This window comes from Chlorocebus sabaeus, chromosome 5 (genome assembly GCF_047675955.1).
Source record: "Chlorocebus sabaeus isolate Y175 chromosome 5, mChlSab1.0.hap1, whole genome shotgun sequence".
Classification (NCBI taxonomy): domain Eukaryota; kingdom Metazoa; phylum Chordata; class Mammalia; order Primates; family Cercopithecidae; genus Chlorocebus; species Chlorocebus sabaeus.
The window spans coordinates 26421495-26444927 of record NC_132908.1 but is presented as its reverse complement, the minus strand read 5'-3'; the positions used below and the strand labels follow the sequence as shown (position 1 = coordinate 26444927).

Below are 23433 nucleotides of genomic sequence, written 5' to 3'. Positions count from 1 at the left end.
CTGCCTCTCCTCAGATAAACCAAGGTCGTTAAGTTCAGGCTCCGCCTCCCCACAGGGCCGCCCCAAGGTCAGCCGCTTCTTCCCCCGCTCAGCTCCTTGGGGGCGTTGTCCGCCTGCCCCTCCGCAGCGGGGCCGGCGCTCTAGGCTGCAGCGGGCCGTTCACACAGCCTCATCATCTCGCTGGTTTCCGGTGCTCGGCGGCTACTCTAGCCCTTAGCCGGGCCCTGGGACTCTATCCCCTAAGGCGGCTTCTCTATGGTCTACATCGTTCCTTTGTCCCGAATTTCCTCCGGGAGGACGCTCTGGTGGGATCCAAGCCCTTCCCCCGCCGCGTCTGTGGCCGCTTTTAGGTGCAACTGGAGAAGGCACTGCAGCCCTACGAGATTCACACCGTCTTCGGTCTCCCGGGGTCGGCGCCGAGTGGGAGAATGGCGGAAGTAAGTATGGAGGTGCCCTTCCCTCCAGCCGCTCTTCTCTATGGTCGCTTCCGTCAGCGACGGGAAAGGGGGTCCTGGCGCCTGCGCGGAACCGGGCTGGGCGCTCGTCGCGTAGTGGGTGGGGGCGCAGGGAGCGGGAGTCGCCGCTGCCGCCGGAGCTAACCGCGGGGACCGAGATGCAGGTGGGACCGGAACCGGAACCCCCCTCTTCAAGTGCCTCTTCCCTCTCCGCGACCCGTCCCTGGCGCCCGAGAGGATCCCTGGGTGGGGGTGGGCGTGGAGGGCCGGGGGCTGGAGGGGCACTCGGCCCCAGAGAGTGCAGCAGACAGGGCTGGTCCCAAGGCGGATGCGGCCCCGGAGAATGGGCGGCTGGGGGGTGTCCAGGGAGTAGGGTCGGGTCCGAGTGGGTGGGCCACCGGGCCCGGAGGGTCCGAGCCAAGAGCGGAGCCTGCACCCTCCACCAGCCGCCCTTCGGGAAATATCAGAACTGAGCCAGGAAGCAGGTGCACCGGGAAACTGTGTCTGAGTCCTGCTTGGCAGAAGAGAAACTGAGTCACCAGCTTAGGAGCCGCAGGGTCAGCGGGCCTGAAGGGGGCTGGGTCTGTCTGCGGTGCAGAGGGTTGGGTGGGCCTGTGTGAGCGGAGGTGGCCGCTGGCTGGAGATTGGTCTGCACCTCTTGGCTGAGTTCCCCCCTGCTCCATGACTCCTGCATCTCCTGACTCTTTCTCGTTGGTTTGGAGTTGTCCCTGCGGTTGGAGCCATCTGAGCTTGTAGGGTCGAGGCCCAGGAAGAAGGGGAGGGTTCGCTGACTTACAGCCTGGCTGTAGGTTTGAACAGGAGTCTGAGGTCGCTGAGGGTTTGAGAAGACTTTCCTGAGCTGCCCTGGCCCCAGTCCTGGGGCTGTCACCTTCCAGTATTGCGTGGGGGGAGGAGCGCTAACAAAAGAGCCAAGGGTTGTAAATTCCACACCCAGCTCTGCCACTTTATAGTTGTAAGACCTTGAGAGGGCTCTTGCTATCTCTAATTTCTCTTTTAGAAAACTGGAACTATAATGTTTTTCTCCCACATGAAGATAGTAACAATGGCAGTCGTTTAGCGGATGCTTACTTTGCATTCAGCGCTGACATATCCCATTCCATGTAATTCTCTCAACATTTCGAGGGGGGAAGGGATCATGAGCTCTGTTTAACAGATACAAAAACGGAGGCTCAGAGAGGACGTGGGATTTGTTCAAGATAACATCGCTTATAAGGTGGCTGGACTGGGCACTCATAAGGTGGTTTCAGCCCTGGTCTGACTCTAGTCCATGGCCTTAACCAGAAGGCTAACCTGCCTTTAGAGCATACTCCCCAGTGGGAGAAGAGGAAGGTGAAAAATCCTAGGGCCCCAGCTCTCCCTGTGATGTTTTGTTTATGTGAGGCCAGCAAAGACTTGACCTGACCCAACCTAGTTGCTCCTCTGGGGTCCTTGCGGCCTCTGGCCCGATACTGAAGGGATACCAAAGAAGTGGGCTGCAGCTATTTCAGATCTCCTTCACGCAGTGCGTGTGTGCTGGACTCTGGGGTCAGCTTTCAAGACAATTACTGTTTTGGTCCGTCATGCATCCATCCTCCTTAGTGAATTGGCCCCCTTCAAAGAGCTGGACCCTAAGATGTGTGAGGCAGGCTCTCTAAGGTCTAGAGTCCCAGCTCCCCTCTACCCTGCGTGCTAGGGCGGTGAGGTGCTATGGCTGAGGTTGGCCCAGCTGGTCCCTGGGGACAGGGACTGTGGAGTAGGGAAAACAGTAGACTTGGAGTTCTGAAACTTTTCTGAGCTTCGGTTTCCTCATCTGTTCGAGGGGTCTTTGAAACCTCTCACAGGGAAAGGTAAGATAACCAAGAGGGAGCCTCTAAAATGGCTCATGGGAAGTGTGACATGAATATTGGAGGATCCGACGTAGAGAAGAGGGGTGATTTGGAAAAGTTCTCTTTTTTAGGGGGAAGGTGCTCCAAAGCCCTCTACTGCTGGATCCAAAGCTAAGGAAATTGGGGACAAACGTGGCAGGCTGGGGCAGGCTGCTGGGGAACCAGTTGGCTGGGGCCTGCGGGGTGCTAGGATCTGGGAGAGGGAAGGGAGGTGTTGGGCTCTCTGTGGCATCTGAAGTAGGGATGAGCATCTCTGGCTGGGGGTGGGATGCAGCCCCCAGTGCGCCCTCAGCAGTGACCCTCGTGTGTGCCTCTCTCTTCCTTCCGCAGCTGCTGCCGCCCACCCCTCGTCTTCTGGCTGCCTCCCTCTTTGTGCCCCGCAGGCTCCCCCTCTCCACCTCCTGGGGCCCATCATGAATGGTGCCCCTTCCCCAGAGGACGGGGCCTCCCCCTCGTCTCCCCCGCCGCCCCCACCCCCGCCCCCTAGTTGGCGGGAGTTCTGTGAGTCCCACGCCCGGGCTGCGGCTCTGGACTTTGCCCGCCGTTTTCGCCTCTACCTGGCCTCCCACCCCCAATATGCGGGGCCTGGGGCTGAGGCTGCCTTCTCCCGCCGTTTTGCTGAGCTCTTCCTGCAGCACTTTGAAGCCGAGGTGGCCCGGGCCTCTGGCTCCCTGTCGCCACCCATCCTGGCTCCCCTGAGCCCTGGTGCGGAGATCTCGCCACATGACCTGTCCCTTGAGAGCTGCAGGGTGGGTGGGCCCCTGGCTGTGCTGGGCCCTTCTCGATCATCTGAGGACCTGGCCGGCCCCCTCCCTTCCTCAGTCTCTTCCTCCTCTACAACCTCCTCCAAGCCGAAGCTCAAGAAGCGCTTCTCCCTGCGCTCAGTGGGTCGCTCCGTCCGAGGCTCAGTCCGTGGCATCCTGCAGTGGCGGGGGACCGTTGACCCTCCCTCCTCGACTGGGCCCCTGGAGACCTCATCAGGTCCCCCAGTCTTAGGTGGAAACAGCAACTCCAACTCCTCTGGCGGGGCTGGGACTATTGGTAGGGGACTGGGCAGTGATGGACCATCCCCTGGGGAAAGATGGACTCACCGTTTTGAGAGGCTGAGACTCAGTCGGGGAGGGGGCGCCTTGAAGGATGGAGCAGGGATGGTCCAGAGGGAAGAGCTGCTGAGTTTCATGGGGGCTGAAGAGGCAGCCCCTGACCCAGCCGGAGTGGGCCGGGGAGGAGGGGCGGCTGGGCCTCCTTCAGGGGGAGGAGGGCAGCCTCAGTGGCAGAAGTGTCGCCTGCTGCTTCGAAGTGAAGGAGAAGGAGGAGGAGGAAGTCGCCTGGAGTTCTTTGTACCACCCAAGGTGAGGCCCCATGGAGGGTGGGTGACTGGGAGCGAGGGAGAGAGTGCTCAGAGTGGTCACAGCCCTGCAGATAAGCTCTGGTGTTTACCAGCCCACGGCCCTGGCGTCGCTCACTTTTTGTTTGTAAAGCTGGCTCCTGGCTCTCTTAGCAGCTGTGGGAAGGACTGAGAAAGCAGTGTGGCTGCCTTTAGTCTAACTTCCCGAAGATGTAGAAGGAAAGATGAATGTCTAGAGGGAAGGGAAGGGTGGTCTTTGCAAACCAAACACCCGGATCTATTTCTTTCTCCTGCCCTAGGCCTCTCGGCCCCGACTCAGCATCCCCTGCTCTTCTATCACAGACGTCCGGACAACCACAGCCCTGGAGATGCCTGACCGGGAGAATACGTTTGTGGTTAAGGTAGGAATTCAGCTTCCCACCCGCCGGCAGTGCTTAAGTGTGTTAAGGAGAAAGCCCTCAGCACATTTAAGCAAGTGGCGTCACTGAAAGGAGGTATGTATATGTGTCCAGTGCCTTGAGAGTGTGTCCCTGGGGCTGCAGCTTTTCTGGGATAGGGGAAGACAAGGAAATGTTCTTACTCAAGAATAATGCCTCCACTTCAAAGAGAACTGTGGGGTTTTTGTTGTGGTTGTTTTAGAGAGACAGGGTCTCCCTCTTTTGCTTAGGCTCCCTCTTTTGCCTAGGCTGATTATAGCTCACTGTAGTCTGGTGTAGCCTCGAACTCCTGGGCTCAAGTGATCTTCCTTCCTCAGTCCCTAAGGAGCTGGGACTACAGGCATGTGACACCATGCCTGGCTAATTTTATTATTTATTTACGTTTGAGACAGAGCCTCACTCTGCCGCCCAGGCTGGAGTGCAGCGGCGCGATCTTGGCTCACTGCAACCTCTGCCTCCCAGGTTCAAGTGATTCTCATGCCTCAGTCACCTGAGTAGCTGGGATTACAGGCGTGCACCACTATGTCCGGCTAATTTTTTTGTATGTTTAGCAGAGATGGGGTTTTGCCATGTTGGGCAGGCTGGTCTTGAACTGGCCTCAAGTGATCCACCCCCTTGGCCTCCCAAAGTGTTGAGATCACAGGCCTGAGCCACTGTGCCTGGCCTTACTTTATTTTATTTTATTTTTTTATTTTTTATTTTTGAGACGGAGTCTCGCTCTGTCGCCCAGGCTGGAGTGCAGTGGTGCGATCTCGGCTCACTACAAGCTCTGCCTCCCAGGTTCACGCCATTCTCCTGCCTCAGCCTCCCCAGTAGCTGGGACTACTGGCGCCTGCCACCATGCCCGGCTAACTTTTTGTATTTTTATTAGACATAGGGTTTTATCATGTTAGCCAGGATGGTCTCGATCTCCTGACCTCATGATCCGCCTGCCTCAGCCTCCCAAAGTGCTGGGATTATAGGCGTGAGCCACCGTGCCCGGCCTATTTTATTTTATTTTATTTTTATTTTTTATTTTTTTGAGACAGTGTTTCACTCTGTTGCCCAGGCTAGAGTTGAAGTGGCATGATCTTGGCTCACTGCAACCTCCGTCTCCTGGGTTCAAACGATTCTCTTGTCTTAGCCTCTCGAATACCTGGGACTGCAGGCACCTGCCACCATGCCTGGCTAATTTTTGTATTTTTAGTAGAGACGGGGTTTCACCATATTGGCCAGGCTGGTCTCGAACTCTTGACCTTGTGATCCGCCCTCCTGGGCCTCCAAAGTACTGGGATTACAGGTGTGAGCCGCCGTACCTGGCCTCCAGAGAGAATTGGAATGCATCTTGTTTTTAGACATCCTACGTATATTGCTCTCATTAGGTGTGGATTAAGCCGCCTCCCTGCCCCTGCCCCTGCCCCAGCTGAGGCGTCGTCTCGTCTCTGTAGGTGGAAGGTCCCTCTGAGTATATCCTGGAGACAGTGGACGCCCAGCATGTGAAGGCCTGGGTGTCTGACATCCAAGAATGCCTGAGCCCAGGGTGAGGAGCCTGACTTCCGTCGCTGAGGGACATAGGGTGGGGTTGGGGAGCAGCCTCGCGCCTCTTACCTGGTGACTTTCCTCCCAGCACCATCTTCCCTGTCTCTGCAGACCCTGCCCTACTACCAGTCCCCGCCCCATGACCCTCCCTCTGGCCCCTGGGACCTCATTCCTTACAAGGGAGAACACAGACAGCCTGGAGCTGTCCTGCCTGAATCACTCGGAGAGTCTACCCAGCCAGGACCTGCTGCTTGGACCCAGCGAGAGCAATGACCGCCTGTCGCAGGGTAAGGGTGGAGCCTTAGAGAGCTCGGAGCCTCAGAACCTGCCATGCGGGGCCCCTGCTGTCAGGCGCCATGACCTCTCCAGACTCCACTGTGCCCCCATCCCTGTTTTCCAGATGCCCCACCCCAACCCCACCAAATGTTGGCCTTTTGTCCCTGAACACAGCCACAGTTTGTTGTTTCGAATCATCGCGACCCCACGCAGGCCCCAGGCAAACCTTAGCCAGCCTTCTGCGCCCAGCCTTGTCACTTTTTCAGTCAGTTTCCTGCAGGCCAGCACTCTAGCTGGAAATAATGGTTGTTTTCTCCAAGCTTCTGGAATACTTCGTAGAAATCTTTGTTTTGCTCTTACTCTGGATCTCTGTGTCTGTCAGGGGCAGCTACATTTTCTCTTGACTCCGTACTTTTTGTATACCCAACCCACACACACAAAGACACAAAGATGTGTTGCCCGGTCCCAACTCATATCTCCAGATTAGGCCTCCACTATAGCCTTTTCTCCTGACCCTCCGTTCTGAGTTCCAGCTGCATAGTGCCTAGCACACAGGCTGTATTCAGTGAATGAACACATGAATCATGGAATCTTAGATCTAGAGTGGACTGTGCATCTCATCAGATCTCAGTAGCTAAGACCAGGGAGAGGACACCTGAGGGTCACTGAGGAAGACGGGCTGTGCCACCCTGTCTCCCAAGCCATGCTGTCTGTGCACCACGCGCCTGTGTTCTGAGCACTCCCTGCCTGTGACATTTGTGTAGGCTGTGGCCTGCCGTTGGACAGACTTGGAGGATGCCCCTAGTGCATACCTGGCCCTGCGCTGTGTCCCAGGCCAGGATGGGGTAGCTAGGATGCCTGAGATGAGCTCCTTGTCCTCTGGAGGTTTTCAGCTGGGTTCACATCACTCCCTGTAGAAAACTTAGTGTCCCCTGAGCAGCACAAGCAGGAAGCACATTGGGAGCTCAGGGGAGGAAGAGAGCAGGGGAAGGTGGGAGAGACAGGGACTGCGACGCCAAGGAGAGGAGAGGAGAGGACACGCCTGGGGATGCAAAGGGCAAGAGCAGAGACCTGTGGGGAGGGCCCAGGATATGGGGACAAATTGGATGGGATAATTGGGTTAAAGTGGAAGAGACATGAATACAAGGTAAGGTAAAGATCAAGTTGGTGTGGGTTGGGGGAGTAATAGAAGGAGCACCTGTGATGCCTCCTAGAGTTAGGGGGCTTTGTCCTATAGTTCAACAAAGGACACTTTTTTTTTGTTTGCTTGTGTGTTTTTGAAATTTTTTTATTTTTAAAAATTATTGTTTTTGTTTTTGAGATAGGGTCTCGCTCTGTCTCCCAGGCTGGAGTGCAGTGGTGCAATCACAGCTTCCTGCAGCCTTGACCTCCCTGGCTCAAGCCATCTTCCTGCCTCAGCCGCTCAAGTTGCTGATACCATAGGCGTGTGCCACCACCACACCTAGCTAATTTTCTTTTTTTTTTTTTTGTAAGAGATGGGGTCTCACCATGTTGCCCAAACTGGTCTTGAACTCCTGGGCTCAAGTCATTCTTACACCTTGGCCTCCCAAAGGGCTGGGATTACAGGCATGAGCCACTGTGTCCAGCCAGAATTCTGTGTGTGTGTGTGTGTGTGTGTTTTGAGACAGAGACTTGCTCTGCCACTGAAACAATCTCAGCTCACTGCAATCTCCACCTCCTGGGTTCAAGCAATTCTCCTGCCTCAGCCTCCCAAGTAGCTGGGATCACAGGTGTGCACACCATGTCCAGCTAATTTTTGTATTTTTAATAGAGACCGTGTTTCACCATGTTGTCTAGGCTGCTCTCGAACTCCTAACCTCAAGTGATCCTCCCACCTCAACCTCCCAAAGTGCTGGGATTACAGGTGTGAGCCACCGCGCCCGGCCCAGGACTCCTTTTGAATGTCAAAATATTTGAGGCAGCTGGGCACGGTGGCTCATGCCTGTGATCCCAGAGCTGAGGTGGGCAGATCACTTGAGTCCAGGAACTCAGGGCCGACCTGGGCTATTATACAGCGAGACCCCTTCTCTACAAAAACACGTATGTATATATTTAAGACATTCTACTCTCCGTTTCTGCAATAGTTTTTCAGCTGTTGATTCAGAAAAAGATAGAGACACATTTGGACTTTAGGACCTCCTTGCAATAACTCTGCAGTCCCTCAGCAGCACAGGAAGCATCAGTTGGGAGCCATTGGTAAAAGCATCAGGGGTTACTACCCACAGAGCTGTCTGGCATCTTGGCCAGCGACTACACACAGGGTAGACTACTGGTGAGGAAATGGGCCCAGGACAGTCCTTAAGAAGAGGAGTTTCTTGGGTTCTCAGCTTTGCCCTTTTTCTTTCCAGGGGCATACGGGGGCCTCTCAGACCGCCCCTCGGCATCCATCTCCCCCAGCTCTGCCTCCATTGCTGCTTCCCATTTTGACTCGATGGAACTGCTTCCCCCAGAGTTGCCCCCCCGCATCCCCATTGAAGAGGGACCCCCAGCAGGGACAGTTCATCCCCTCTCAGCCCCCTACCCTCCCTTGGACACTCCGGAAACAGCCACAGGTACCGGAGGTGTGAGTGTGCATGTCTCCAGGCTTGGGTGCCTGCCTTCCTGACCACCCGTCCTGGGATCCCGAGGGAGCTGGCCCGGGGGAGTTGGGGACGCATGCGGGGAGCAGGCGCCTCGAGGGGAAGGCAAGGCTTTTTTCTCCCAGGATGGGGGAGGCTGCCCTGACACCCCGGTTTCCCTCCCTCTCTCCTTCCTGAAGGGTCCTTCCTGTTCCAGGGGGAGCCAGAGGGCGGTGAGGGGGACCAGCCCCTCTCAGGGTATCCTTGGTTCCATGGGATGCTCTCTCGGCTCAAGGCTGCGCAGTTGGTGCTGACTGGCGGCACTGGCTCCCACGGTGTCTTCCTGGTGCGCCAGAGTGAGACAAGGCGGGGTGAATACGTCCTCACCTTCAACTTCCAGGGCAAGGCCAAGGTGAGCCACCCTTCAGGAAAGGCTCTGTTTTGTGCAGAGTTGGCGGTAGGGTGGCGGAGTGCTGCCGGGGGAGGGGGTTTGTACCTGACTGGGTCTTTGCCTCCTACCTCACCTCACCCGTCCCGCCCTCAGCACCTGCGTTTGTCGCTGAACGAGGAGGGTCAGTGCCGGGTCCAGCACCTGTGGTTCCAGTCCATTTTCGATATGCTCGAGCACTTCCGGGTGCACCCCATCCCTCTGGAGTCAGGAGGCTCCAGTGATGTTGTCCTTGTCAGCTATGTCCCATCCTCCCAGCGACAGCAGGGTGAGCAGAGCAGGTCTGCAGGGGAGGAGGTGCCCGTGCACCCAAGAAGTGAGGTGTGTGTGCCAGAAAGATGGGGCGGGGGGTCTATGACAAGGAGAAGCTTTGCTTGGGAGAGCAGGGTAGAGGAGGCTGCTGTGCCTGGGGGTTTGGAAGGGAAAGAAATGCGCTGATAGGACACAGGAAGGCAGAAGGCTCCTGGCTGGAGCCGGGGCGGCAGCTGAGAGGTGGGCGGGCGCATCCCCATTCCATCGGATCCTCTGTTCCATTGTCTGTCTGTCTCCTGGACCCATCCTGGCCTCGTCTTTGCCCACCATCACAGCCTGGCCTTGGGCCTGCCCTTCCCGGGGTCGCTCGGTCTGATCCCCCTCCCTCCTCCCTCAATGTCTCATGTCCCTGTCTGATCTCTCCCTTTCCCCTGCCCCACCGTCCCATCTGTCCCCACGTTGCCCCTCCCCCCAGGCCGGGAGCAGGCTGGGAGCCATGCGGGGGTGTGCGAGGGAGATGGATGCCACCCCGATGCCTCCTGCACCCTCATGCCCTTCGGAGCGAGTGACTGTGTGTAAGTGTGGTCCTCCTCTCACCACCGCCCATGATCCATCTTCCATGGATGGGGGGTTGCTCAGGAGATGGGATGTGGGGAGACAGCCACGCTCCTGGAGGGCAGAGTGAAGGGGAGGCCGCGGCAGGAGCTCACCTGCCTCCACAATTGGTCTGTTTTCTTACCATTCCTATCCAGAACCGAACACCTCCCATGACCCACCCCAGCCCCCTGAACCCCCTTCATGGACAGATCCCCCACAGCCTGGGGCAGAAGAGGCGTCGAGGGCGCCAGAAGTGGCGGCAGCAGCAGCCGCAGCAGCCAAAGAGAGGCAAGAGAAAGAGAAAGCGGGCGGTGGAGGGGTCCCGGAAGAGCTGGTCCCCGTGGTTGAGCTGGTCCCCGTGGTTGAATTGGAAGAGGCCATAGCCCCAGGCTCGGAGGCCCAGGGCGCTGGGTCTGGTGGGGACTCGGGGGTGCCCCCAATGGTGCAGCTGCAGCAGTCACCACTAGGGGGTGATGGAGAGGAAGGGGGCCACCCCAGGGCCATTAACAACCAGTACTCCTTCGTATGAGCCGACCCCACCCACTGCACCCTTTTTAAGCCCCCCCCCAGCCCTGCTCGTGAGATTGGGCTGAGTAGGGACAGAGGAGGCCAAAATCCCTCCCCCATGCTTCCTGACCCTTGTCGGCCAAGGGCATCTTCGATGGTACAAGCAGAGGCTCAAGAGAGGCTCCCGTCATACACTACAGGTCCCCTCCCCAGGGCAGGGGATTTGGGCTCTATGAGCTCCTTGAGGGGCTCTTCTGGTCAGCCCCACCCTGGGGGCCATTTCCCCATTAACCACCCCCAGCCCGAGGCAGGGTGAGGGGGAAGGGCTGTCAGTTATATTAAGGTGGTTGTTGTTGTTGTTTTAAACAAAATGGAGAAGCATAAATAAATAAAAAGGTTTATCTCGGTTCTATCGTGATGGCTATGGCCAGTGTTTGCTATGGCGACTGGGGCAGTTGGGTTGGGAAGGCGGCTCACTCAGTGCCCACAGGTCAGAGGGCTGGCCCAGGCTGAGTCCCTGTCACTATGCAGTGCTGTGCTTTCGGTGCCATCCCTGTCTCTGACAGCCTTGTTTGTGGAGCGCTAAATGATGCTCTTAGGGTCTCCTGTGAGTTCTTGTCATGGGACGGTGCTGTGAATGGCAGGCATAGGGATCTCCAGCGGCCCTTCCTGAGTTATGGCTTCCTACCCTAGAGAGAGCTGGCAGCGAGAGATGGGGGACACAGTGGCTGTGCTGGGAGAGATTGAATGTGGCAGTCGCAGAGGGGCCCGATGCCCCCCTTCTCAGAGCCAGGCTTGGGGGTGGACAGCAGAGAGCACTGGCTTCTGTCTTGGTTTTGCCACTCACTGGCGTGGGCAAGGCGTAGCCACGCTGGGCCTGAGCATCCTCATCTGTGACATATGAAGTTTCATCTGCTGACATGGTTTGCTTGGCCTGGACATGGTGTCCATTTGAGTTTCACATTAAAAATTCAGATCACAGGCCAGGCGCAGTGGCTCACGCCTATAATCCCAGCACTTTGGGAGGCTGAGGTGGGTGGATCACCTGAGGTCAGGAGTTCGAGACCAGCCTGACCAACATGGAGAAATCCTGTCTCTACTAAAAGTACAAACAATTAGCCGGGTGTGGTGGTGTGCGCCTGTAATACCAGCTACTCAGGAGGCTGAGGCAGGAGAATGGCTTGAGCCCAGGAGGCGGAGGTTGCTGTGAGACGAGATGGCACCATTGCACTCCAACCTGGGCAACAAGAGCAAAACTGTCTCAAAAAAAAAAAATAGCCGGGCATGGTGGCATGCACCTGTAGTCCCAGCTTTTCAGGAGGCTGAGGCAGGAGAATCTCTTAAACCCACGAGGTGGAGGTTGCGGTGAGTGGAGATTGCACCGCCGCATTCCAGCCTGGGCAACAGAGCAAGACTCTGTCTCAAAAAAAAAAAAAATACACTGGCTTCTCTTAAAAATCAGAAGATCCAGTAGTGCAGGTCCACTTCCACATCTGCCCCATCCCCACCAGCTCACTTTGCTCCCTGGGAGGGCTTGGCCTTGTGGGCATTTGAGTTTATAACACCACCCACATTGTGGCACACCCCTCCACCTCAGACACAGGCTCTGCTGTTGGAATCAGTCTTCCTGATCCTCGGCTGTGCCCTCCAACAGAGGGCACCCCTGGGCTTCCCAGCTCTGGGAGCAGTGGGTGCCAACAAGGAGGGGCCTGGGGCTGAAGAATCCCACCCACTGAGCTCGGCCCTCTCCCTTCCCCACTGTCCAACTCTGCCTTTCAGCATCCTGCCTCACTCCCTGCCCAGGCAGCATGGAGCCCACACCCTCATGCCCCTCAGCCTCAGCCCCCACCTCCAGGAGGCCCTACCCACGCTCATGACCTTGCTATTCTGGGCCTCGTGTCCTGTCGGGAGATGGACAGGAGACAGCTGGGTTTCCAGGCCACCCAGGCGGGGGGCTAGCAGAGGGAAGCCTGCTGGCTCTCCTGCTTACTCTAATTCCTGGGGCTCCCCAAACCTTGGCCTCAGGAGACTGGGGATAGGACCAGCCTTGAAAGTGGGGGAAGCTTTGGAGAGCCGGGTGCTGTGTTCTTAGTGAGATGACCAGTGAAGGCTGTGGCGCCCGGGGGTAAGCAGGGCCTGATCCCCTCCTAATCTTCCAGCAGCAACTGGTGCTCTGAGGCTCCCCTCCCCCAGCCCTGCCAGGGACCTGCCTTTTAAAGATGGGCAGGGGAGAGGGACGGGGACACCCACCCACTCCTCAGACCGACACGTCTTGGCTGTTGGGGCCTGAGAGACTTTCGCTCTAAGCCTTTCTTTACAGATGGTTAAACCAAAGTTCTGCACTCATCAGGGACTGGCCAGGCTGTCTCCGTGTCCCATGCTTTTAGCTCCAGCCCTCAGGTGTGATAGGAGGATCACTTTCCATCCCTGGGCTTGAAGACCCCTGTGGGAAGGGATCCCCAAGGGCGCCTCTGGCTCAGCCTCCTCCATGGCAGTTCACATCCGCAGCCTCCCCGAGGGTGGCCCTTCCGCAGCTCCTGGCGGATGGCTTTCCCTCCCTGGCTTATTTCCCCCTCTGGGAAGCCGGGGGAGGTAGAAATGAATAACCTTAAAGGCCTGTTGGCAGGAATGTGCTGCCAAGCCTGCCCCCTGCCCTCTGTCTCAGGCTCTTGACTCCCTTGAAGCTGCCCATCTCTCCGTCTGCCCCTCTCCATGTTTGGGCATTCCCACTGCTGTAAGACAGTAGCCCCTGTCACTCCTCCAGGTGCTGGTGGGGAGACGGCGGCCAGCGCCAAAAGCCTTGGCGGGTGTGAGCCTGAGTCCAGCAGAGATGGTGGGTGCCGGGCCGTGTGGAGGTGCCGGGGGCTGTGTCCCTTGGAAAAGAGGCTGCTAATTAATTCCCTCCTGCACCCTCAATTCAGCCCACTGTCCCCCACTCCCCTCAGGTCACAGCAGGACTCTGCTTCAGGGGAGGGGTTTGTTGGAACTGTGAAAAGGAGGCGGGAAGGAACGCCTTGTCCTCAACTCACCCGGGAGGCCGCGCCTCCCCCAAGTTCAGGCAGAAGAGATGCATCTGGGAGGCTGAACCCTCAAGTTCCATCCACCCCTGCTGCCATCCCCCTCCCCAAAAGTGGAGGCCTCCCTTTTCGTTGCTCTGCTGTCTCCTATTCTGTCCTCTGCCTCGGTGTTTCAGCCCCAGAATGGAAAGCAGCCTTAAGAAGTCACACTTAGGAAGTCCACATGCCTCTGCTCATTTCAGGAAACAGGCCTAGATGGAGGATGGACTTGAGCCCAGGGCACCAGGCCCCTTCCCCTCACCGACCTTTCACACTGACTCTCATCCAGCCTCTGCCTGCCTGTCCTCCCCTTCCTGCACCCCGGTACCCTCCCTCGGCTTCTCCAGCAGCTGCCCTGGTGGTAACCAAGGGACGCCCCCATCCTGGAGCAGGGGTGGGGAGGGGCAGCTCAAAGCAGCTGCTTCTCTGAGGAAGCTGACACCAAGGCCAGCGTTCAGCAACAACTTGTGGCTTTGCACCCAGCGCCGGGGTCCCCGCCCACCTGGCTCCCTGCTGTCCCTCTTCCCCACTGCTCCTCAGACTTCCCTCTGACCCTGGTTACTCTGTGTCTCTGCTCCCTCTCTCCCTAGGTCTAATCTGTCCTCATTTCCCCCAGACCTGTCCCCAGAAGTCCACCCTTCCCCATTCCTTTGATCTGGAACCCCTTCTTGGTCCGGCTTCCCCAGGCCCCGACACCTTTCTGTGGGGCCTGCCCAGCTCCTCGGCGCACACAGCATGGGCCTGATCCTGTTCCCCTTGTGGGCAGATGCAGCAGGGCAGAGTGCAGCACAGACCACAGGCCTCTGGGGCTGGCCATGGAAACCCCGTGGATTAGAGCACAGTGTGGGATGAGGTGACCCTCAGTGCACGACTTGGGGTGACCCCTGCCCCCATCCTGAGACAGTTACCCTTCCCCCTCTGCCATCAGCACATTCTGTAGCCTCTTGGGTTACTTGGCTGCCTTGGTGTCCCATTTTCTTGGGGGGGGGGGTGGGGATTCCCTATCCAGGATGGGGCGGCCCTGAGGGCTCTGTTCCCGGAGGCTGAGTTAGAGCGATGGGGAAGGGGGGGCAGTTTTGGGGAGAGACAGGCAGTGCTCACCAGGGCCTGGACACTAAATCCCTTGTTGATGGCTGTGGCAACCCCTCCCTAGGGTAGGGTTACCATCTTCGGCCCTGTCCCCTTGACTCTCTCCCCTCTTCACTTCCCCTTGTCCCTCTAGGAGCCATTTCCTCTAGCCCCCAAAAGATGTCTCCCTTCATCAGTCCCCCAAAGGCTTGGGGTATCTCTGCCACTCCTTCAGCGAAGCAGGTGAGGAGGAAGGAGACTGCAGCAATGGAAACAGGCTCCGGGCAGATGAGGCAGGAAGTGGGGTGTGAGGAAAGGGACAGGTGAGGCTGGGGATGGAAGAGGGTTCAGGGAGGAACTAGGGGGATGAGTTTGGAATGGGAAATTCAATGCAACTGGGGAAGTCGAGGCAATGGGGGGCAGGGTCAGTAGCAGATGACAGAAAGTGAAGTCTCCCTACCCCACTTCCCTGGGGCTGGGGCTACCTTTGCGTCCCTCATGAGTGACATCTCAGGCTGCAGCCCCACTGTTCCCCCTCTGTCAGCAGAAATATCTCTCTTCTGACCCCTCCTGCTGGAGTCTCAGCCAGCCAATCCCTGATCTGGAGGAGGGGGGAGCCCGGCCTCCCCCCTGCTCCCTCATAAGGACCAGCCGGGGGCCGGGGGGTGGCCGGCTGCTCAAGTGGGACGGGGGTCAGAGCTTTGTGGAAGGAAGAAAAACCTGGAGGGGGCAGGAGAGTAAAAAGAAGAAACCCAGGCAGACAGGCAGTTGGACACACTGAGGAAGACCCCCCACGAGTGGGAACCCCTTGGAAGGAACACACCGGCCCCAGCCCCCAGGAAGGGAGCGCAATGGAGGCCGCTCACGCTAAAACCACGGAGGAATGTTTGGCCTATTTTGGGGTGAGTGAGACCACGGGCCTCACCCCGGACCAAGTTAAGCGGAATCTGGAGAAATACGGCCCCAATGGTAAGTGTCCCCTGGAAGAGAGGCTGGTAATTAATGTCCTCCTGCACCCCCAAAACACACGCACACGCATGCACGCGTTTCTCCCTTCACGGTATCTTAAGGAAGAGCTAGGCCGTTGTCCAATGCTCGCAGGGGTAAGAGGATACTGAGAAAACAAGAGTCCCGAGATCCAGAGTTTTGGGAGGTTTTAATGGGATGACCTTGATGAACCTCAAGGTGGCCTGATTCTCTTACCTTAGCCACAAAGTCTTGGGTGTGGGGGGTATGAGGCTGAACCCCAAATGAATCTGTCTTTTTCTTCTTTTTCCTGGGTAGAGCTCCCTGCTGAGGAAGGTAAGTTACTGAAATCCCTGAACTCTCATAGATGACCACCCCTCTCTCCCGCCCCATCCCACTCCCTCCTCCCTGCCTTTTCTTTAGATTCCTTGAGCAAATACCCCTTCCCAAAAGGCAAATCTCCCTCCCTAAAGGTTAGAGTCCTGTCCAGGGCAGAAGTCTCCCAGGCACTTTCTCCTTGAAGCATCCAACCCTTGAACTGCTCCCCACTTTGCCGAGTCTGTTTCTGTACTCTAGGCGAGATTCTCAGCCCTTCTCTGGGCACCAAGCTGCCTGCCCACCACCCTAGAGCCTCTTCACTGCAGGCCGGAGTCCAGGGGGCTCCATCCCAGACCTTCACCCCCTAGACCTTAACCCGGGGCCCTCGCCTTGCCTCCTTCCCCAGGGAAGACCCTGTGGGAGCTGGTGATAGAGCAGTTTGAAGACCTCCTGGTGCGGATCCTCCTCCTGGCCGCATGCATTTCCTTCGTAAGTGTGGGAGGGTCTCTGGGGGCTGGCTGGGGGTGTGGGGCTGGGATCGGGTGAATGCGGGGTTCGCAGTCACTGGATCCTCCCGTCCGAGCCCCGAGCATCCCATTGTACAGACGGGGCGGGCTCGGGGGCAGCAGCGGGTGTGATTCGCTTCCTCCTCTCTCCTCCCCCGCACCCCACAGGCAGGTTTTATTTTAAGCTTTAAGGGTGTTCTCAGCCAAAACACCGAGGCTAAGCCACCCTCGCAGCTTCAAGAGCTTGGAGGGCTCGGGTTACCCCCGCAAGCCCCGGGCTCCGGGTCCCGCAGCGATGCCGGCTGCAGCTGGGGGCCACTGCCACTCCCGGCATGCCCCGGGAGGGCGGCCGTTCCACCAATCCCCGCGCCCGCTGGCGCCCCTTCCCTGCCCTCCCCGGCCGCCTGACGCTGATTGGTCGAGAGGAGGACTCGCTCCTAGTGGCGGGAAAGCGCGGCGGTGCGAGGATGACTCCACGGAGCCCGGCGCCCAGTCAGGGAGGGCACTGACATCCCTCGCCTCACCCGCCCAGCCTGGCCCTAGCCCTTCCCCGCGCTCCCTAGGCCCCCCCACCGCCGCGGGGCATCCCCAGGGCCCTGCCTCCTCTCCCGCCCTGGGGGCTACTTCCCATCCCGCAGTCCATCTGCGTATCGCGGGTTCTTCTCCAGCATGAGTCTTGCTGGGGCCTCTGGAGGCAACAAAAGCCTCCCTGTACCTTGGTTTCCGAACGCAGGCCCCGTTGCGTTAAGCACAAGCTGGCAGGGCCTCTCCTTTCCCTTCTCAGATTTGCTCCTTGACATTTGCCTGCTGCCTGGCGGTGGCAACAGCTGGGGCGGGGCGCGCGCAGGAGGCCCCGTAACCCTATCCCCGCTCTGGCTCCCTCGTGAAACCGGAGCTTCCCTGCCTTGGCCGAGGGGGAGGGCTGCGGGGATCAGACGGCCTGCGAGGACCACAGGGTTTTTCCTCTCGGGTTTTGGCTCCTGTGGGATGGATGTGGCTGTGCGGGGAGTTGGCCTGAGCTTCGCTTCTAAGCCAGCAGCTTGGTCAGGGAAACCTGAAAGCATTCCCAGCTAATCCCCCTACTGGTGCAAGTCTGTGCGCGCCCATCCCGCTGAGTAAGGCGGTGGCAGGGCCTGCAGTGGGTGGACAGACCCACAGACGAATGTGGGGCCACAGCGTCCCCACCATACCCGGTCCCCCTGCTGGCTACTGCGCAATTCTCCCCTCTGCAGTGGGCCACTTCCTTTCTCCACCCCTTTCGGGGCCTCATTACCTGTCATTCTTTCCCCTGCTCTCCAGGTGCTGGCCTGGTTTGAGGAAGGTGAAGAGACCATCACTGCCTTTGTTGAACCCTTTGTCATCCTCTTGATCCTCATTGCCAATGCCATCGTGGGGGTTTGGCAGGTTAGCTTTGACCCTTCCTCACCCCTTCATGTCCCAACACTGAAGGAGAGGCCAACCATCCCTCCAGTCTCCTCCTCCTCCATCACCTCCCCCATACTTGCCTCTTCCTCTGGTCCTATCCCCTGGTCTGGAATGGGATGGAGTGTGGGGAAGAGGTGGGAGACTGTGACCCACTGTCACTTCCTAGCTGTGTGACCCTGAGCAAGTTCCTTCATCCCTCTGAGCCTCAGTTTCTTCATCCATAAAATGGGGCTAGCAATCCAGTGTGAAATCGACTAAGATGATGGATGTGCCTGGCACACAGTAAGAATTCAATAGACGCTAGCTTGATTTCCTTCTTCCTCTGACTTCACCACCCTCTACATGTCCTGTCCTCTGCTTCCTGGGTTTTTGTTGTTGTTGTTGTTGTTGTTGTTCTTGTTGTTGTTTTGTTTTGTTTTAGGTCGTTTCCATAGTGAAAACCCAAATGCTACCTTGCTTTGGTTCTAAGAAATGTCAGGCTATAAGCCATTTTTTGGTGCTCACTGGTTTCTGAACACTGAGGATAGAAATAGCCACTTTCTCACTTTGGGAGGCTGAGGCGGGCAGATCACTTGAGGTCAGGAGTTCAAGAGTAGCCTGGCCAACATGGTAAAACCCCATCTCTACTAAAAATACAAAAAATTGGCTGGGCATGGTGACAGATTCCTGTAATCCCAGCTACTCAGAAGGCTGAGGCAGGAGAATCACTTGAACAGGGAGGTGGAGGTTGCAGTGAGCCAAGATTGTGCCATTGCATTGCACTCCAGCATGGGTAACAGAGTGAGACCCTGTCTCAAAAAAAAAAAAAAAAAAAAAAAAAAGAAAGAAAAAAAGAAAAAAAAAGAAATAGCACTTTCTCTTTGCCCCAGTGTTACAGGTACAGCAGAGCCACTGTGTCTGTGGTGCTGGCAGGTCTAGGACAACATCTACAGGACAGCCTCTGATTTTCTTTGATTTTTTATTTAGATTTTTCTTTTTGAGACAGGGTCTTGTTATGTCGCCCAAGCTGGAGTGCAGTGGTGTGATCTCAGCTCACAGCAACCTCTGCCTCCCGGGTTCTAGTGATTCTCCTGCCTCAGCCTCCCAAGTAGCTGGGATTACAGGCACGTGCCACTACGCTAGGCTTTGTTTTTTGTTTGTTTGTTTGTTTTGTTTTGTTTTGTTGTACTTTTGGTAGAGATGGGGTTTCACCATGTTGTCCAGGCTGGTCTTGAACTCCTGACCTCAAGTGATCCACCTGCCTCGGCCTCCCAGAGTGCTGGGATTACAGGTGCAAGTCACCACGCCCAGCCTGATTTTCTTTGATTCTTCTTTGTTCTCTCCCCAAAACCCTCTTACCTGTTTTCAGCTGTAGGTGACAGTTTCCTCAACACACACACACCCCTGCCCATGTGGGGTTTTGTTGCCTCCCCTGTGCCAGGAGCCACAACTCCATAACCCTGCCTCCTGTGCATAACCATGCCTCCTCCACCCTGTCTCCTCAGGAGCGGAACGCAGAGAATGCCATCGAGGCCCTGAAGGAGTATGAGCCAGAGATGGGGAAGGTCTACCGGGCTGACCGCAAGGCAGTGCAAAGGATCAAGGCTCGGGACATCGTCCCCGGGGACATCGTGGAGGTGGCTGGTGAGTGACAGGGACGGCTGGTCCAGGATGCGAAGCTTTGGGACCGAGGCCTAGGAGACGCTGGGGGCTGGTCAGGCTCAGATCCCGGTGTCCAGGAAGATGGCGGAGTCTGCTTCTCCTTCCGACTCCTCAGAAGGTCATCCCAGGCCACTCCGGCCACAGCCCCCCTTCGCTAGCAGAGTCCCAGCAGGAACAGCCAGTCCTGTCCCTGAGGCTGCAGGCAGACCCCCTGCTCTCCATCCTCTCACCCTGCACTCGTACTTGCAGGCAACAGGTGGAACTCGGTCCCTGCCAACGGCCCCGTCTCCACCCCCTCCCGGGGCCTGGCTTCCCCCTCCTTCCACCCACCCCAAGCTTGGTCAGCTTTCAGTCTTGACCTCTCCGTGCCCTTGAGGCCTCTCAAAGGGGAAGGAGCGAGGGCAGAAGGGAGGAGGGAGGCCGAAGGCTCGAGCCCCCGGCCATGTAAGGGAAACTCAGGCCCTGCACGGAGCACGGGACTGGGGAGGAGGGAGCTCAAGGAGGGCCCCGCCCGAGGCAAGGGACACTTAATGCCTGGCCAGGGAGGGGTGGGGGCTGGGTGGCTAAGATTACTGGGATTCTGCCCCCTTCAGCGGTTTTTATATTTGCCCTGAGCAGGCCTTTCCGAAGCTCCAGGCCCCTGCCAGGGGGAATGGCTCTTCTGAGGCCTCCTTCCCTGTGGCAGACACCCGAGTCACCACCCCAGGGAGCCTGGGGAGAGGGAGTGAGGGCAGGCCGAAGACCCCGGCACCCCATTACCGCCGTGACAGCATGAAGTCAGCGCCATGAATGTCTATAAATATCACACAGGCTTGGGTGACAGGCCGTCCCGCCTGACTCCATCCCGACCTCCCTCCTCCCTCCTGGGTCCATTTCCTCTGGCACAGGAGGGGGCCTTAGAAACAGAGGGAAAGGAAAGCGATTGGATCCGGTCCCCAGTACCATCCGTGGGACCAGTGTGGAATTAGGCAGCGGCCCTGGGAGGTTCTTAGGCTCCTCCTAAGGTCTCTGAGTCTGGCTGGGCATCCACCTCTCCAGCCGCCCCCAAGGTGGTTTCCACGTGCCTGTCAACCCACCTGTGCATCTCCCTGGCCTCACCTCCACCCATTCACTCTCCAGCCTGTGCTGCCGGCCCTGCTCCTCCACACCTGTTTCCTGCTCACCCCCCACCCCCCCCCCGCTTCTCTCTCGCCCCATCCGTCCTGTCTTGTCCATGTTCCCAGCTTATTCTCCCCAGCTCCTCACCTCCCTGCCTCCCTGAGATGCTCAGACCCAGCTGTCAGGTTCCTGATATGTGGTCCCCTCCATGACCACCCTATGCCCCCTGCTGCCTTGAGTCCTGCCCACTCATACCTTCCGCTCACTCCTCTCCTGCCTTGCCCTCCACTGTTCTCTTGGTTGCCCTCGATTTTCTCAATTTCCATATTTTCCCATTTCTCCCTGCCTTCCCTGGCTGTCCACTTCATTCTCTCACCCCAATACCCCTTCTCTCTAACACACCCTGTTTTCCCTGAGTTCTTTCCTTGCCTTTCCTCTTTGCCTTTCTCACTCCTGTCTCCCATTCTCAATTCTAGCTTCTTGTCCTACAGCTGGACTGTCCTTAATTTCGCCTCCAGTCATTCAGTGGGCATTTATTTAGCATGTATTATGTGCTGAGCAGTATGCCTGCCCATCCCTTCTCAGGGCTCACAGCCAGTGGGAAGAGATGTGGGAATTCAAGATCAACCTGAGAACAGAATGAGACTCCAGCTCGCCATGGACATGGGGGCAGAAGGGATGGGTGTCACGATGGGTGGTTGCCAGCTTCAGGAGCTCATGCCAAGGGCCTGATGCAAGCCCTGGGAGCCTCCCTGAGACCTGAAGGATGGATGAGGAGAATGAGTCAGACACAATTGGGTTTTTCTTAGGAAGGAAGAAAATTCCATTCCCAAGTGACCTCCCTCTTCCCTACTCTCTCCACAGTGGGAGACAAAGTCCCTGCAGACATCCGAATCCTCGCCATCAAATCCACCACCCTGCGGGTTGACCAGTCCATCCTGACAGGTCTGCTGGCTTGGGTGGGAAGATGCATGGGGGAGGGATGTGGGAAGGAAGAGGCAACAAGGGGGAGGTGAGTGGAAAGACAGAGAACCCTCACTCTCTGAGCAACATAGAGAGACCCTGTCTCTAAAAAAAATTTTTTTTTTTTGAGACGGAGTCTTGCTCTGTCGCCCAGGCTGGAGTGCAGTGGCCGGATCTCAGCTCACTGCAAGCTCCGCCTCCCAGGTTTACGCCATTCTCCTGCCTCAGCCTCCCGAGTAGCTGGGACTACAGGCGCCCACCACCTCGCCCGGCTAGTTTTTTGTATTTTTTAGTAGAGACGGGGTTTCACCGTGTTAGCCAAGATGGTCTCCATCTCCTGACCTCGTGATCCGCCCGTCTCGGCCTCCCAAAGTGCTGGGATTACAGGGTTGAGCCACCGCGCCCGGCCTAAAAAAATTTTTTAAAATTAGCTGGGCATGTTGTTGAGTGCCTATAGTCCTGACTATTCAGGATGCTGAGGCGGGAGGATCACCTGGGTACAGGAGGTCGAGGCTGCAGTGAGCTGTGATCACACCACTGCACTCCTTCCTGGGCAACCCTGTCTCTATCAAAATACAAACAAAAGTCTGGGCAAAGTGGCTCATGCCTGTAATCCCAGCACTTTGGGAGGCCAAGGTGGGTGGATCACCTGAGGTCAGGAGTTAGAGACCAGCCTGGCCAACATGGTGAAACCCTGTCTCTACCAAAAAATACAAAAATTAGCCAAGCATGGTGGCAGGCACCTGTAGTCCCAGCTACTCAGGAGGCTGATGCAGTAGAATCGCATGAACCCAGGAGGCTGAGGCTGCAGTGAGCCAAGATCAGGTCACTGCAGTCCAGCCTGGGCAACAAGAGCAAGACCCCATCTCAAAAAAAAAAAAAAAAAAAAAAAACCAGCACCAGGGCCTCCCCCTGGCTCACTAGCAGTGGCTGTGGCAGTGGTGGCAGCACTGTTTGAGGTTTTCTTTTTTTTTGTTGAGATGGAGTCTTGCTCTGTCACCTAGGCTGGAGGGCAGTGGTGCAGTTTCGGCTCACTGCAACCTCTGCCTCCCAGATTCAAGCAATTCCCTGCCTCAGCCTCTGGAGTAGCTGGGATTACAGGCGTCCACCATCACACTCAGCTAATTTTTGTATTTTTAGTAGAGACAGGGTTTTACCATCTTGGCCAGGCTGGTCTTGAACTCCTGACCTCGTGATCTACCTGTCTCAGCCTCCCAAAGTGCTGGGATTACAGGTGTGAGCCACCCACTGCGCCCAGCCTGCTTGATGTTTCCATTCTGTCCCAAGCCTGAAATGGGATGAGTAGTGGGAGAAGGCTGGATGCTGTTGCCTACTCTCTAGATAGCCGCGAGCCCACCCCTTCCACATGGACATAGGGTCACACACACCTCGAGAACTGTCCTGTCTCCTTCAGCCTCCTCAAAAATCCTCCAGGGAGGAGACATGAGATTCTACGACAAGATAGGGGGTTCAGATACACTGAAAACCATGGCTGCTAGGCAGGGCGTGATGGCTCATACCTGTAATCCCAGTGCTTTGGGAGGCTGAGGCAGGAGAATTACTTGAGGTCAGGAGTTTGAGACCAGCCTGGGCAACACAGTGAGACCCCATCTCTATAAAGAAAATTTTAAAAATTAGCTGGGTGTGGTGATGTGCACCTGTAGTCCCAGCTACTTGGGAGGCTGAGGTGGGAGGATTGCCTAAGCCCAGAAGCTTGAGGCCACAGTGAGCTATGATTACCACAGCAGTCCAGCATGAACAACAGAGCAAGACCCCATCTCTATAAATTTTTTTCTTTAATTAGTTGGGCATTGTACTGCACACCTGTAGTCCCAGTTGTTTGGGAGGCTGGGGTGGGAGGATCACTTGAGCCCAAGAGTTTGAGGTTGTAGTGAGTTATGATAACACCACTGCATTCTAGCCTGGGCAACAGAGCAAGACCCTGTCTCTATAAAACCACCATAGCTGCTTCTGTTTCTGCACTGGCAGGGAGAAGCGAAGAAGAGGCAGAAAACATTCCCCATGGTCCCAGGGGTCAAGGGCTAGGCTGGCCCAGGCCTGCTGCTGAGCCCCTGCTCTTAGGGTGAGG

General features: G+C 57.1%; 2 protein-coding genes and 1 long non-coding RNA gene across 9 annotated transcripts in view; 2 read left to right on the top strand and 1 right to left on the bottom strand.

Annotated features, from left to right (window-relative positions):
* The first annotated feature begins 239 nt into the window (after positions 1–239).
* On the top strand, positions 240–10721 carry SH2B1 (SH2B adaptor protein 1). Of its 5 annotated transcripts, none has more exons than XM_007988957.3 (10): positions 493–619; positions 2672–3693; positions 3989–4090; positions 5554–5645; positions 5756–5931; positions 8290–8493; positions 8700–8911; positions 9044–9215; positions 9675–9774; positions 9952–10721. In XM_007988957.3, exons 2-10 carry the CDS (start codon positions 2755–2757, stop codon positions 9968–9970), a joined length of 2016 nt encoding a protein of 671 aa, XP_007987148.2. In that variant the 5' UTR covers positions 493–619; positions 2672–2754; the 3' UTR covers positions 9971–10721. The 5 variants fall into 5 exon arrangements, with proteins under 5 accessions (XP_007987113.2, XP_007987148.2, XP_007987141.2 ...); XM_007988950.3 differs by having other exon boundaries at positions 9044–9268; XM_007988922.3 differs by lacking the exons at positions 493–619; positions 9675–9774 and adding an exon at positions 240–437.
* A 4373-nt stretch (positions 10722–15094) lies between these two features.
* ATP2A1 (ATPase sarcoplasmic/endoplasmic reticulum Ca2+ transporting 1) overlaps positions 15095–23433 on the top strand; it is a 28090-nt gene continuing 19751 nt past the window's right edge. For both annotated transcript variants that reach the window (XM_007988860.3, XM_007988879.3), the window contains exons 1-6: positions 15095–15396; positions 15712–15729; positions 16118–16200; positions 17517–17621; positions 19127–19265; positions 21246–21326. In XM_007988860.3, coding sequence (XP_007987051.1) covers positions 15279–15396; positions 15712–15729; positions 16118–16200; positions 17517–17621; positions 19127–19265; positions 21246–21326 — 544 coding nt within the window. In that variant the 5' untranslated portion in view covers positions 15095–15278. The remainder of the gene's footprint in view (positions 15397–15711; positions 15730–16117; positions 16201–17516; positions 17622–19126; positions 19266–21245; positions 21327–23433) is intronic.
* Positions 15565–16580, bottom strand: LOC140711664 (uncharacterized). Of its 2 annotated transcripts, none has more exons than XR_012092937.1 (2): positions 16106–16580; positions 15565–15720 (listed from the first exon to the last, which is right to left on the bottom strand). It is a non-coding gene; the product is annotated as an uncharacterized lncRNA (long non-coding RNA). The 2 variants fall into 2 exon arrangements; XR_012092938.1 differs by having other exon boundaries at positions 15565–15717.

What these genes read in the sequence shown, in the direction of transcription:
- SH2B1 (XM_007988922.3), top strand. Translation starts at nt 2,755, where the DNA reads ATGAATGGTGCCCCTTCCCCAGAGGACGGGGCCTCCCCCTCGTCTCCC. An exon ending in AGTTCTTTGTACCACCCAAG is followed by an intron (nt 3,694 to 3,988) that starts GTGAGGCCCCAT and finishes CTCCTGCCCTAG; the next exon opens with GCCTCTCGGCCCCGACTCAG. An exon ending in ACTTCCAGGGCAAGGCCAAG is followed by an intron (nt 8,912 to 9,043) that starts GTGAGCCACCCT and finishes TCCCGCCCTCAG; the next exon opens with CACCTGCGTTTGTCGCTGAA.